Genomic DNA, 13,237 nt, shown 5'->3' on the forward strand with positions numbered 1-13,237 from the left:
GACTCAGGGGCAAGAATGCAGTCATTGCAGACTGGGTTGGCTCGGAAGACCCACCCAAGACCATTCGAGTCCGTGGTGCCTATCGGACTCTGAAGGTAACACTCTATCAGCCCCCTAACCGGAGGTGTTACAACTGTCAGCACTGGGGCCATGTGGCCCGGTTATGCCCCTCGACTAAGCCGTGGTGTGGTCTCTGCTCAAGGCAACATGCAACACAGGTTTGCAGAGATACAGTTGCTCAAGGGGGTGTCATCCAACAGAAGTGTATTAACTGCAAAACAGTTGGAGTTCCTGTATGGCACCCTAACTGTTCTAGAGCTCCTACACCCCTTCAGCGCCCAGACCCGCCACCCAGGCAGGTCTCAAGAAACACTAATGCTGCTAGGGTACTCCCTACGGCCAACCCCTGGCCTGCCCTCCCCACCAAAGCTCCAGGATCATCACCAGCAGTCATCGAAAGATCAGCATGGGGCAACACAGACGTACCGACACAACAGGTAGCTGCCAACACACTCCCTGCACATCGTGAAGAGATCAATGATTTGAAAAATGAAATTAAAGAACTCAAAGCTCAGTTTACAGCTCTAACTGAAATGTTTGGGAGCCTCTGTGATACACTAAAGGAAAAAAACACCACCAACACAGTGCAGCAACTTCGGAAAAATTACAGTCAAACTGAAGACATTCAGATGTCAGTACCAGATGTGGAAACTCAAGACCCACCAGGAACTAGTGTCCACGCAGAGGAAAATAGTGATACTGGTAACAGTTCTACTGATGCCTCTGTGGACATGGTCAGTGAAGATGAACAAGCACAAACAGAAAATGGTGGTGATGTCGAGTGTAACCAAAGTGTGTTGTTGTCTGCCAATGAAATACAACAATTGTTGAGCCGTACGTGCTCCAGAAATGTTTCCAAAAGGTTAACTGGCCTACTGCCTGCCGAAGGGACAGGCAGCGCAGAAAAGAACAGTATCATACAGTGCCTTTTGCTTCTTTCCAAATACATTTCATAATGGCCAGTGTTAATACCAGACAAAGATACAGAGCGGTGAAGGTGATGAGTTGGAACATCTCATCCCTTAGAAAACGATACCCTGACCTACACCACAAAGTTGTGACTGAGGACATCGATATTGTGTGTCTGCAGGAGTGTCTCACACCTAATGGTAAGCCCCCACCCAGTCTGCCCAATTATGTGTATTATGATCCTAGTTCTACTCACACATGTTTGATGTATGTTAAGAAGTCACTCCCGCATGTACCTCTTGTATCCAAAAAGACTACCAACCTTCAGTACCATGGGATCACTATCCACCTGGGCAACTCCACACTCAACGTGCTAAACGCCTATGCTCCCTCAGATCAGCTTCAATACACAGATCTCCCAGACTTTTTACACACTGAGCCCACTGTCCTAATGGGTGACCTGAATACTAGACACAAGAAATTAGGTGACTCCACCACTAACACCAATGGTAGGAGACTTATCTCACTTCTCAGCGCATATGAAGATGTTCAAATTATAGGTAATAATGAACCAACACACATCTATGGCGGGGGTCTAGACAAATGTATTGGCTTTAATCTATCATACACAACTCATAGCTCTGATGTTGTCACTGATCTTATGTCTGACCACAGCCCAATCCAAGCTAGTATACATGTAGCCAATGACACCCCCACTGGTGGTAAACTCAACAGACGTAGAATCACAGTCAAGCAAGAACATGAAAGCCAGTTCATAGACTTCATCCATGACTGGTACAAGGACTACAAGCCTGACAATTACCAAAGTTTCCATGACGATCTGATAGATAGGACTTATGTATACTTCACCAACAATGCCTCCACCAAAAAAAGGAGAAAACGTGGTCAGCATAATGGGAACAGGCAACAGCAGTGCTATAATGACCCTGAGCTGAAAAAACTCAGGGCTAGGGTCAGGAGGGTGGGTAAGGGTTACAGACAATGTAGAACACCTCAAATGTTACAATTGTATCAAGCTTCCCTTGCTGCTGTCAGGGAACGTGTAAACGAACTCAGACAAAATGCATGGGAGACATATGTCAACAGCCTGAACCAACACACATCCCTCAGCAAAGCCTGGAAAGACATAAACATAATCAGAGGTAAAAACAGAAGACACGTCTCCCATCCAAACCCTCTGCAAAAGTCGAATGAGCTAATAACAAAGTGGGCTCATGTGTCGAGCTATGACATGTTACCAGCTAGGACTCGGGGACTCCTTGATGCGAAGTCTGTAGAGAGAAGTAATCTTATTAGCTTTATGCTGGGCAAACAGCACGATGAGTGTGATGTTCCATATACTGAGTGGGAGCTTGACGCCGCCCTCGCCAGGGGTAGGTCTACTTCCCCTGGAGAGGACGGAGTCACCTACAACATCATTAGACTACTAAGGCGCGTGCCAGGCAATCCATTGTTGGTATTGTACAATATGAGTCATGCCGAGGGCCAACTACCCACATCATGGACCAGCAGTATTGTTGTACCAATACCGAAACCAGGACAGCCTGATGCCTTTCGTCCCATATCACTAACCAGCTGCCTGTGTAAAACCTTTGAGAGGATGGTTCTTGGCAGACTCTTATATAGAATCAGAGAACACATGTCTCCTAACATAAATGGCTTCACCCATGGTAAAGGTGTACATAATTGCATCACCACATTCCTAACTGTGCATGGTGATGAAAGGCACAGATACACCACATTTCTTGACCTAAAAGCTGCATTTGATATTGCCAATAGGCAACTGATATTGTACGAACTAGCCAAAATGGATATAGGAGGTAGGCTGTTACACTGGATAAGTGGTTACCTAACCAACAGAAGGGCTGCTGCACTGTTTCAGGGTTACAAAAGTGAAGTTAAAGATATGCAACTTGGTACCCCTCAAGGTGGAGTACTTAGCCCCACTTTGTTCAATGTTCTTATGAATGCATTATTAAATTTAATACCAGACAACCCCAGCAATATCTCAATCAGCTATGCTGATGATATTCTTATACATACTAAAACTCATCGTGAAATGCAAACCACCCTGAACCATGTATACGCAGCCTGTGAACACCTCGGTCTTATTATCTCCACTGACAAAACTAAGGTGTTCAACAAACAAGCTGGTAACCGCAAACGCGGCCCCGCCAAGTTCAAGATAGGTAACAACACTATTGACTATGTTTCTTCTTTTAAATATCTTGGTGTTTCCGTCCCTTGTACCCTACCTGCCATACAACAGCTAACCCGCCAATGTACTGACAGACTGAGACCTCTTAGAAGTGTAGCGGGGTACAGCCCGCACTATGGTGCTAATATTAGAATTGTTAAAACAATGTACCTAGGCTATATAAGATCTCTGATAGATTACCACGCACCAGCCCTGGTCATTCGTGACGGGAAAGGCGTTGACAAGCTCGAGAAAATGCAAAATAAAGCCCTCAGAATTATCCTAGGATGTCCCATGAGCACTAAAGTACTTAATATGAGGAAAGAACTAGGTATACCCAGTGTTAAAGATAGAATAATTGAAGTCAACCTCATGATAGCCCTGAGGCTTCTGCGTGGTGATCCTGATAACATTGTTTCCTTAAAATTGCTAGAATGTATGAACCATGGGACTACTGAGTCTAAATGGATCCAAACTACAGCTACACATATGAAGATATTTGGACTAGACCACCTGTACAAAGTTGAGACACAACAGCGCTTCCTGCCACCCTGGCGGACAGTTCCCTTCGATATCACAATACCGACGTATCCGCCTAAAAAATTAATTATACAAAGCATTTATCTCCAACACACTGCCAAATTGAGAGCTCTTGAACACATACACACTCTACAGACTGATGATAATATCACACAGACCATCTACACTGATGGATCTCTAAACACCGCCTGTGGGAGGGCTGGAAGTGCTATTGTTGTGACTCAACCTGACGGTAATATAATTGAGAAAGGAGTTAGAATTAACAACTGGGCATCCACTCTACAAACTGAATTAGTTGCCATACTCACAGCTATTAAATTCATTGAAACCACTGTTACTGACAGTCTCATCATCACTGACTCTCTATCCTCACTACTTGCCCTTGGTACCCTCGACTCAGGTTGTCACGATCTTGTCTCTGAAGCCAGACACAAATATGCGTGCCTTGTTGACCGGGGTGTCAGGGTCAAACTGTTGTGGATCCCCTCTCACATAGGCCTCATAAAACATGACAGAGTTGATGCCCTCGCCAAACTCGCGTCTAACAAAGACACTGTTGAATACAATTTGGGTCTGTCAAAAAGAACCCTTAAAACTGTAATTAGGAAAGAACTTATTGATGAGTTTGACGCAAGTAGACAAGTGCAAACAGGCACTAGTCGATCCATAGTTTACCATGATGAGATGTATCAAGTGAAACATGTATATGGAGCAAGTAACAAGATCACTAGATTACAAGATGTTGTAACCGCTAGATTAAGGTTAGGATATAAGTACCTCTGGCAGTATGTTCCTCAAGCAGATGTAAACAAAACTAAATGTAAAGTGTGTGGCCATACATATGGCCACACACTTGAACACTACGTCCTCGACTGTGTGAAGATAGAACCTTTTAGGGACAGGTCCAAGCACACTGTGTGTGAAATGGCACAACACTTCATCTCTAATGGCAAGATAGCCGACATATTAAGATTGTATCCACTTTTTTGCACTCAGTAACTATATCAGTTCTCATGTACAGAACCAAATACGCAATGTGCTTGAATACCTCCCACGTAAATGTGAATAACAAAGTGTGAGGCCAGACATACTGCCTCACACGCCTGTTCTCACGCATTTGTGAATAAGTTACCCTTATGTATAGAACTAAACAAATAATGTAAATGAAATACTGTGTAACTTTCGGTGCCATAATATCCTGACAACCGGGGTTAATTATTATGACCCTTTGTAAACCCTACTCTGTAATCCTTTTGCGCTACCGCTCACAGGATGAGTGTGGGGTGCACAATAAAGTAGCCGCTGCAAGCGGCAAAATCAAAATCAATACCGACCCCAGCACACCCGTCCTGCCTCAGACGCCGCCCCCGGCCCAGCAGTACCCCCTGCCGCTCCTCCTGATGCAGCCCCTGCTCCCGACGTGGCCCATGCGCCTGAGTGCGGACCCACACACCCCTCTTTTCTCCCTCAGGTACTCCCTGCTACTGTCCTGCACCCTGCTGCTGTCGTGGGCCCAGCTGCTGTCACGAGCCCTCATCCGCTTCTGCTGACGCAGCCCCTGCTCCTGACCCAGGCCCACACACCCCAGCAGGCGCATCTGATGACTCTGTACCTGCCGTGAGGGAAGCACAACATTCATCATCTCCACACAACCCTCCTTCTCCCTCTCTACTCCCACAGATGTTGTGTATCTAGACAGTTGTCTCCTCTAGCGGCCAGCTCATCCACGCCTGCCGTTATGTCCCACATGAGGCATGCACCGCCCGTTCCGCCTCACATGTGCCATGCAACTCTGCAGACAACAAGTCTCCTACACCGCCTGGAGGGAAGGGGGAGTATTGTGGTGGATTTCTCCCCTACTAACGCTGTTTGTCGCTGCGTACCGACCCCGCGAATTCCCCAGTGTATGCCTCGTGGTCTGGGTCAACCAGCGCCTCCATACATCACGGAGGTCAACTACAAAGCCACGCCTACCCCCCCGCTATTTACGACCCGACCTCGTGGTGATATCTCTCTTTTCTACCTACACCAACCAGCAAGCAACACCTCCTCCTCCGCCGCTGCCTGGCGGTCCTCGCTCCCGCCGGCGAGCATGGCGACCGACAAGCTGTCCTCCTCTGAGCACCCTCACCAATCAGCTCTCTCTACATCACGCTTGTAACCACGCTGCCACTTCCCAGCACCAAGCTGCATTTTACATCCAATACAACATGTATACAGAGAGCACATTGTGAGTTTCCTTTCTCCATCCCATCCTGAGTGTGAACACAAACATCCCATACCCCACAGCGTCTCTTCAGTTTTCTTCACCTTCCTATCACGAATAATAAAGATAAAATAGTTTTAGTATGGTGAACAGTGGCGAAGAGTCAGAGGCGAGCTTCTGTCTCCACCACATGCTGGCTGCTGACCACAAACATCATTAGTTGAATTTTATTTTAGTTTTCGCTTGTTTTTGAGGTAATTCGAGCGTTGCTTATCTATTTCCTTCAATTCGTGGAGTATGTGTGACTCTGGGTGGGGGAGGAGGGGAGAAGAATTGACAATAGACAATAACAAAATATATACGGAAATAAAATTTCGCCTAACGAATCTATTAGATGAATGCAGTGAGTAGCCTTTTACCCAACAATTGGATTTTTCTTAGGTTTTGGCCTTATTTTCGAGCAAACGCTCATCTACAGTATGTATAATATGGATTTCTAATATGGTGTAGTGGACGTCTCCCCTACAACTGCCTACAACTGCGTAGCCACAGCCACCACCTGCTACCGCCTTCCCTAGCAACCAACCAGATGGGCCGCCGTATCCTAGCAACGAAACTAGGAACCGGCGACTTCTCGGGTTTTCCCAACATGACTCATAGCGGCTGCTGGGTATATAAGCTCTCTCTCTCCATTGAGATTCATTCTGACCATTCTTCCTGAACAAGCAACACCTCCTCCTCCGCCGCTGCCTGGCTGCCTTCGCTTCTCCTCGCCTGCCTGGCGGCCCTCGCTCCCGCCAGCGAGCATGGCGACCCACCAGCTGTCCTTCTCTGAGCTTCCTCACCAACCAACTCTCATTCTGCCCATCTTCCTGAACAAGCAACACCTCCTCCAGCAAGCTCCACGCTGTTAGCATTCATTCAACCAGGAGGCCAGCAACAGGCAACATTTTCTCTAACGAAGCTCCTGCACTAGGGTGTGTCAATTTTGTCAACATGTTGAAAATCAAATTTGGTAGTCAAAATATTGTGCCTCTTTATGTCTAAACTTGAGATTAGCAAACAAAAATGAATTGAAATAACCCTCACCTACATCAATTATACCTTAAAGTTTCAAATATCAGTATTTCAACAAATTAGACTTGATTAGAATTATTCACTTGATATTAACTAATCTCATGTAAGCATATGGATTATGGAGTATTTTATGGTTCTATAGCTTGTGTACAATATGCATGTCAGAACATGAACATGAACAGGCTCTCCGTGTGGGACAGTTTAATTCTTGTTTTGACTTGTACCAAGCGTGAGGATAAGGCGCCCGGCTCACTCTCCTTCTAGATATCATAGACGGTGGTTTGCTCTCATTGCACTTGCACCTACTCTACCAGACGAATTCTACATTTTAATTATTGTAAGTAGGGCATATTGATTGTCGCAGTTACTTATATCATTGTATAAAACATTATGTTCTAAGAAATTATTATGTTATTTCTGTTACAGCATTTTTGATAAACAAATTGATATTTTTGAAACAACAATTGAATTATGAAACATTGAAATATTTTTCTATTTGTCAGATAGTGTGAAGATGTCAAAATTGAAGACAAGAAGTCAGTTGTCAACCCACTTGAGCCTGCTAGTTGGTAAAGGGAAGGAGCTTCCTGTATCAGAACTTCCAACAGTGAGAGACATGCTAAGATTAGGGTTACTCCTTCGAGAAAAAAATGCAAAGGACAGAAGGAACTATACAGATAAAGAACTCATAAATGACATGATAGTCCCTCTTCTGCATCAATGGACAAAAGCTAATGCACTATTCAAACCACCTGTGATTAATCAGTGTCGAACTATTGAGCTAAAACTAACGAAATTATGGCACAAAGCAGTTGAAACATCACTTGGTAAAGGAAACTTGGCCAGGAAAAATGAATTTCTGCACACACTTGATACTCTGTTTGACATTTTGACCTGCAAGTGCTCCATACAATTATGTTCTGAATCCAACTGTTCTCACTCAGGTAAGAGAGAAAATAATTCCCACATTGATTGTGGTTGTCCTCGTGAAAAGAAGATCCCTGTTTTAGAGCTTGAATTTATAAAGGCACAGAGGACAAAGGCAGAAGGCCAAGGAAGTATGCAAATGGGTTCAATAGATTATTCAGAAACAAAGAAGCAGATTGCTAATGCCAAGAAGAGAGAACAAATCCGAGAGAGGGAACAAAAGAAGAAAATGAAGAGTGAAGAAGCCATCATGTGTCAAGATGTTTATCAGATTTCCAAAGAGCCATCTGAACCTTTACCAAAGAAAATGAAATACAACACAAGAAATATTTCAAACATTGCTTTAGCTAGTATTCGCCACCATGCTGGACTTCGTGAGGCTGCAGAAATTGCAACTGCCGCTTGGATAGATGCAGGCCTCATCAGCCGAGAGGATGTATCTTTGGTGATAGATCATAATAAAATTAGAAGAGCACAAGAAAAAATAATGAAGGAAATATCTGATCAGCATGAAAAAGATTTAAGCGAGGGAGGGCTCTCCTGTCTTTTGTTTGATGGAAGAATAGATGACACAAAAGTTTTGCTAGAAGTAGAGGGAGTGAACAGAAAGTTTCCAGGTCTCATCAAAGAAGAACACTACTCTGTCTGTTCTGAGCCTGGTGGTCGGTTTTTGTTTCACTTTGCTCCCGAAACTGAAGTAGAAGGGAAGAAACATGCAGAGGTCATTGCTGATCATATTTTATGTTGGGTTCAGGAGAGAGGACTTGGCAGTTCACTGCAGGCTGTTGGTGGAGATTCAACTGCAGTGAACACCGGACGGCAGGGGGGTGTAATGACGCATTTAGAAAAAAAACTAGGAAGAAGACTTGTTTGGATTGTATGTGATTTACATACAGGCGAGCTACCTCTTCGTCATCTCATCCAGGAACTTGATGGTCCTACAAAGAGCAACAACAAGTGGTCAGGTCCCCTTGGCATCATGCTGGATGAAGCAACACAACTAGAAATAAATACAACCTTTCCAAAGGTCGAAGTTGGCCCTCCCCTTCCGGCGTTGTCTGAAGGAGTCATCAAAGATCTCAGCACAGATCAATCCTATGCTTATCGTATTGCCCAAGCAATAAGATCAGGAGAAGTGCCTCAGTCATTGGCTCTCTTGGAGATTGGACCTGTCAGTCACAGCCGTTGGTTAACTACAGCTCTTCGTTTCTGCAGGATTTGGATTTCCAAACACGAATTGAAGGGCAAAGTGCTGAAGAATTTGAGGTTAATTGTTGAATTTATTATTGGAGTTTATCTTCCCCAGTGGTTTAGTGTGAAACTTAATCCTATGTGGGTGGATGGGCCCAATCACCTTTTGTTTCAATTGCAGCTAGTAAGAACACAGAGGAAGGTAGTGAGGGACATCGTGTTACCTGTGGCAAGAAGGTCCGCTTGGTATGCTCGATCAGAAGCAGTTTTGCAAGCAATGCTTTGCAGTCAATGTACCAATCTCCGAACCGAGGCTGTAGAAGTCATTCTAAAGATTAGAGGAACGCTAATAGATGACGACCAGTTGGGAGACTGTTCGTTTCATTCAAGAAAAGTTCCCCCAATAAACGTCAATGCCACCAAATTGTCAGAATTGGTTGACTTGAGTTTGGAAGTCTTAGAGCCACCATTGACAACAAGTCTAACTAGCCAAGAATTGAGAAACCTTAAAGAGACTCCAATGCAGGTGCCGAAGTGGCCTTCCCACACTCAAAGTGTGGAGAGATGTGTGAAAATGGTCACAGAAGCAGCGGGCCATGTTTACAGCCACGAGAGGCGAGAAGGTTACATCAAAGCACAAATAGCAAGCAGACTACTGATGACAAGAAACCAAAGCAAAGAGAGTATGAAGGCATTGGTTACTTTCAAATAGACTACGGATAATAAAATATAATAATTTGAAACTTGAAACAGTAACATGTGTGCAAACGCTGGTTATGTTATAAATTCACAAATATGTACATTTAAAAATCCATTTGATGTAGGTAGGACTTATTATAAAAAAAAATTTATGCCAGAATATTGTTTTGCATGCTTAAAGACTACAATAAATTGCTACCAAATTACTCGATTTTCAATTTAGCCAGTTCACCCCCTTAATTGACACACCCTATCCTGCACATCTACCTCCTTCAACACGCTACTCACCGAACGTCTTCTACCGAGCAGCTCCTCACCACACGGCACCTCCAGCACCAGACTGTCTATCATATAACTTATATTATATAAGAAAACCACATTAGAGTTTCCTTCCATCCTGAGTGCGAGACAACATTAATATCTCGATACCCCTACAATGGCAAAGTTTTTACCTGTACATGATTCTATAATTGTTATGACTATCTATTATAAAACAAAAGTAAGGGCTTAAGAGTATTTGTGGCTATTACGTCAGCATACGGGAATCCCAATACACCGCAGGCCAAGCTAGCTGGCCTTCACACAACATATATAAATGACTCGACCACTACCTTGCTTTCACTTGTGCTTCTGAATATGATCTGAGCACATATAGATATACAGTTCTTCTCTAAGCCCAAGTTGACTAGTGAGTGACCCACAACTCATCAAGTTATCCAGTGAGCGACCTACGACAACGATCATTCATTATGTTGACAAAATTGGCTTCTGCCTCAGTGGCTGTAATGGTCGTCCTAGCTATGGTAAGTCGAGAATTATATAGTATTGTTCTTTCGCTGTCCTATCTTTTTCCAGTACAGCACCCAGACTGCTGTGTCAGTTGCCTACATCCATGAAGCAGCTGACTTCTGTTCAAAGCTTATAATGCTCAAGAGGCTTCTGATATACGAACTGTCACTTTGTGATTTTTTATATATTGTTTCTTTTTTTTTATTCTGGGGTCCGTGACTTTACAGTTCTTTAGAAGAACTGGCGCTTTTGAGAAACAAAAGACCAGGACACAAACATAAAAGGGAATTCCGGGGATGACGTTTTGTTATGAAATTAAATGCATAAAGTTTTGGCATTAATAATATTTTTAGTGCATTTTTTTTAATCTAGAATTTATCATATGAACCATGAATAATAAGGCTTAATGACCATCTTCAGACCAGAGCTGGAACTTGTAGCAAGTAATTAATAAATCCTGACAAACACTATTTTTACACATTTAAATTCTTTTATACCGACGATATCATTTCCTCCCATACAATGTTTGGTTGTGACTTAAGAGATAATAATGTGTATCTGTCCGGGTAGGTCGGACGCGGGTTACTTGTTGGTGGTGTTCAACTCCAAGTTTTGGATACACTGTACTTAGCTACCCTAACAAAATAGTAATAATATTTAGAAAGCAATATTTCACAATCTGTTTTCAGTGTCTAGCATCATTAAAGTAGTTATATTTGTGATAGAAAATTTGTGTCCCAAGGTGTTCGCCAGTTACTGTCAAGTCAGGTACATGTAGCTGATGTAAGTAAATACACCAGTCTGCTGTTAAAGCAGAGCTAAACTGTTAAGACCCTAAATTTGTGTTTTAGATAGACTCAACAGCTAAACATTTATTTCACATTCTTGGTACCCCAGATTTATTCCATGCTATTATTACGATTTTTCTCAATATCCATTTAATCCTTAGGTAGTAGTTGCCGCTGAGGGGTTATCACTTTATGGCGGACAGAAACCTGGAGAATGTCCGCTTTTCCCTGCTCCGCCCCCAGGAATACACCGCGCCAGGTAAGCTTTTCAAGATGAGGGTCGGTCCTGCTGAAGTTTACCTGCTGGTTTGGCGAGAAAAATTTGCGCTTGGTATATGGTGTACTGTATAGCTGTATGGTGCATAAACCTTTGCTTTCCAGTATGTCTGCTGGTGGTAATTTTAGCCTATACATTTTATGCTCGTATACTTCTGAAAGTTATAGATTATATATTTCCGTCGTTCTGCCACTACTGACTTTAGGTATTTTCTTGTTTGGTGTTGCTGTATCAGATGTGACAACGAGGTTTACTTACGCTTTAGTTAGTATATACCTTAACATACTGACATGTAGCTTTTGCTAAACGTAGGCTGCTAAAATTTTAACAGATACACAATTTAACATGTTCGTTAACTCTTTAGTTAAGTGATATATGCAATAATAGTAATAATGGCAACGGCAGTAATAATGATAACTAGAAATGTAAAGATTCTAGGAAGAATGTGTACTCAATAATTAACATACAACTCGTTATCTCTGAATGTTCATGACAGGCGAACAATCAAGAACTCTGCCAGAAAATTTATTAGATTTATATTTTTAAGAAATTCTCGTTATCAGTTCTCAAGATATAAAAGAAATGTAAATAGCACAGGTCCAGGTTAAGATTCGGTACACCACAACCAAGGAACTTTACCCTAGGCCATATTTATGGAAGTCAAGTTCCAGGCTGATCAGTGTAAAGGTATGAACGTAAGCAAATAGAGAAGTGAATAATCGTGTGGAAATAATGTATTAGCAACTCAGGTAATATAATCATTCCTACTAATAATAAATATGGCAGTAAAAAATGTAACAAACAATAGGAAAATAACGTATACAATAACACTATCAACAATACATAAAAAATATAGTAAACCATAAATAACCTCCGATGACAATTTAATCATAATTCACCTCTGCCACAGGGAATTCTCTGAAGACACACACAACCGTGACTGTGAGAGTGACAGGAACTGTTTGGGTACCAAGAAATGTTGTTCTACTGGCGTGTGTTGTGGTAGAGTGTGCGTTGAGCCCTCTAATAACATATATCCCTTTGGAAAGTGATAATATCTACTGTGATAGTTACTACTGAGTCTGCAAAAAAAAAAAAATCTTTGACAGAATCTGAATAAATAAGTCCCTCTCAGGTTTGATGTGTTTTTTATTTCTTCTTACTTTGGTAACGGGAGTCAGAGTGAAATAAGAAGAAAACTTATTGGATAAGGGAATCTAAAATATTATCTTTAACAGTGGCAAGATTTTGTATTTTTTACGACACTTCAGGAAAACGTACCTGGCGCTCCTCTTGGAGCAGCCAGGTCAACTGTTAAGTTGGCCCATACCAACTCCCTCCCCTGAACCCTCCTCCCCACCGGAATATCAACAAGTTCTCGCCAGAAGTTACAATTTCATTTAGGAAAGGAATGGAACCAGTGTTAAACAACGGTGAACAGTTGTGAACAGTGCTTAAGTCAGTGAGAACAACTCAACAGTAACAGTCGTACCCAAGTTAACCTTCACACAGTGAGGTCCCAGGTACCCAGTGATAACGGCCCGTGAGACCCAACA

General features: G+C 42.8%; 1 protein-coding gene across 1 annotated transcript; it reads left to right on the top strand.

The window, feature by feature from the left end:
- Positions 1–10,431: 10,431 nt before the first annotated feature.
- Positions 10,432–12,820, top strand: LOC121874925 (WAP four-disulfide core domain protein 12-like). Its single transcript, XM_042379283.1, has 3 exons — positions 10,432–10,630; positions 11,566–11,663; positions 12,592–12,820. Exons 1-3 carry the CDS (start codon positions 10,577–10,579, stop codon positions 12,731–12,733), a joined length of 294 nt encoding a protein of 97 aa, XP_042235217.1. The 5' UTR covers positions 10,432–10,576; the 3' UTR covers positions 12,734–12,820.
- Positions 12,821–13,237: the final 417 nt, after the last annotated feature.

Source organism: Homarus americanus, unplaced genomic scaffold (genome assembly GCF_018991925.1).
Source record: "Homarus americanus isolate GMGI-L3 unplaced genomic scaffold, GMGI_Hamer_2.0 scaffold56009, whole genome shotgun sequence".
NCBI classification, from domain to species: domain Eukaryota; kingdom Metazoa; phylum Arthropoda; class Malacostraca; order Decapoda; family Nephropidae; genus Homarus; species Homarus americanus.

Bases quoted from the DNA above. Each gene is read 5' to 3' on its own strand.
- LOC121874925 (XM_042379283.1), top strand. From the start codon at position 10,577: ATGTTGACAAAATTGGCTTCTGCCTCAGTGGCTGTAATGGTCGTCCTA. The intron at 10,631-11,565 runs GTAAGTCGAGAA...TTTAATCCTTAG, and splicing joins TAATGGTCGTCCTAGCTATG to GTAGTAGTTGCCGCTGAGGG. The intron at 11,664-12,591 runs GTAAGCTTTTCA...CCTCTGCCACAG, and splicing joins CCAGGAATACACCGCGCCAG to GGAATTCTCTGAAGACACAC.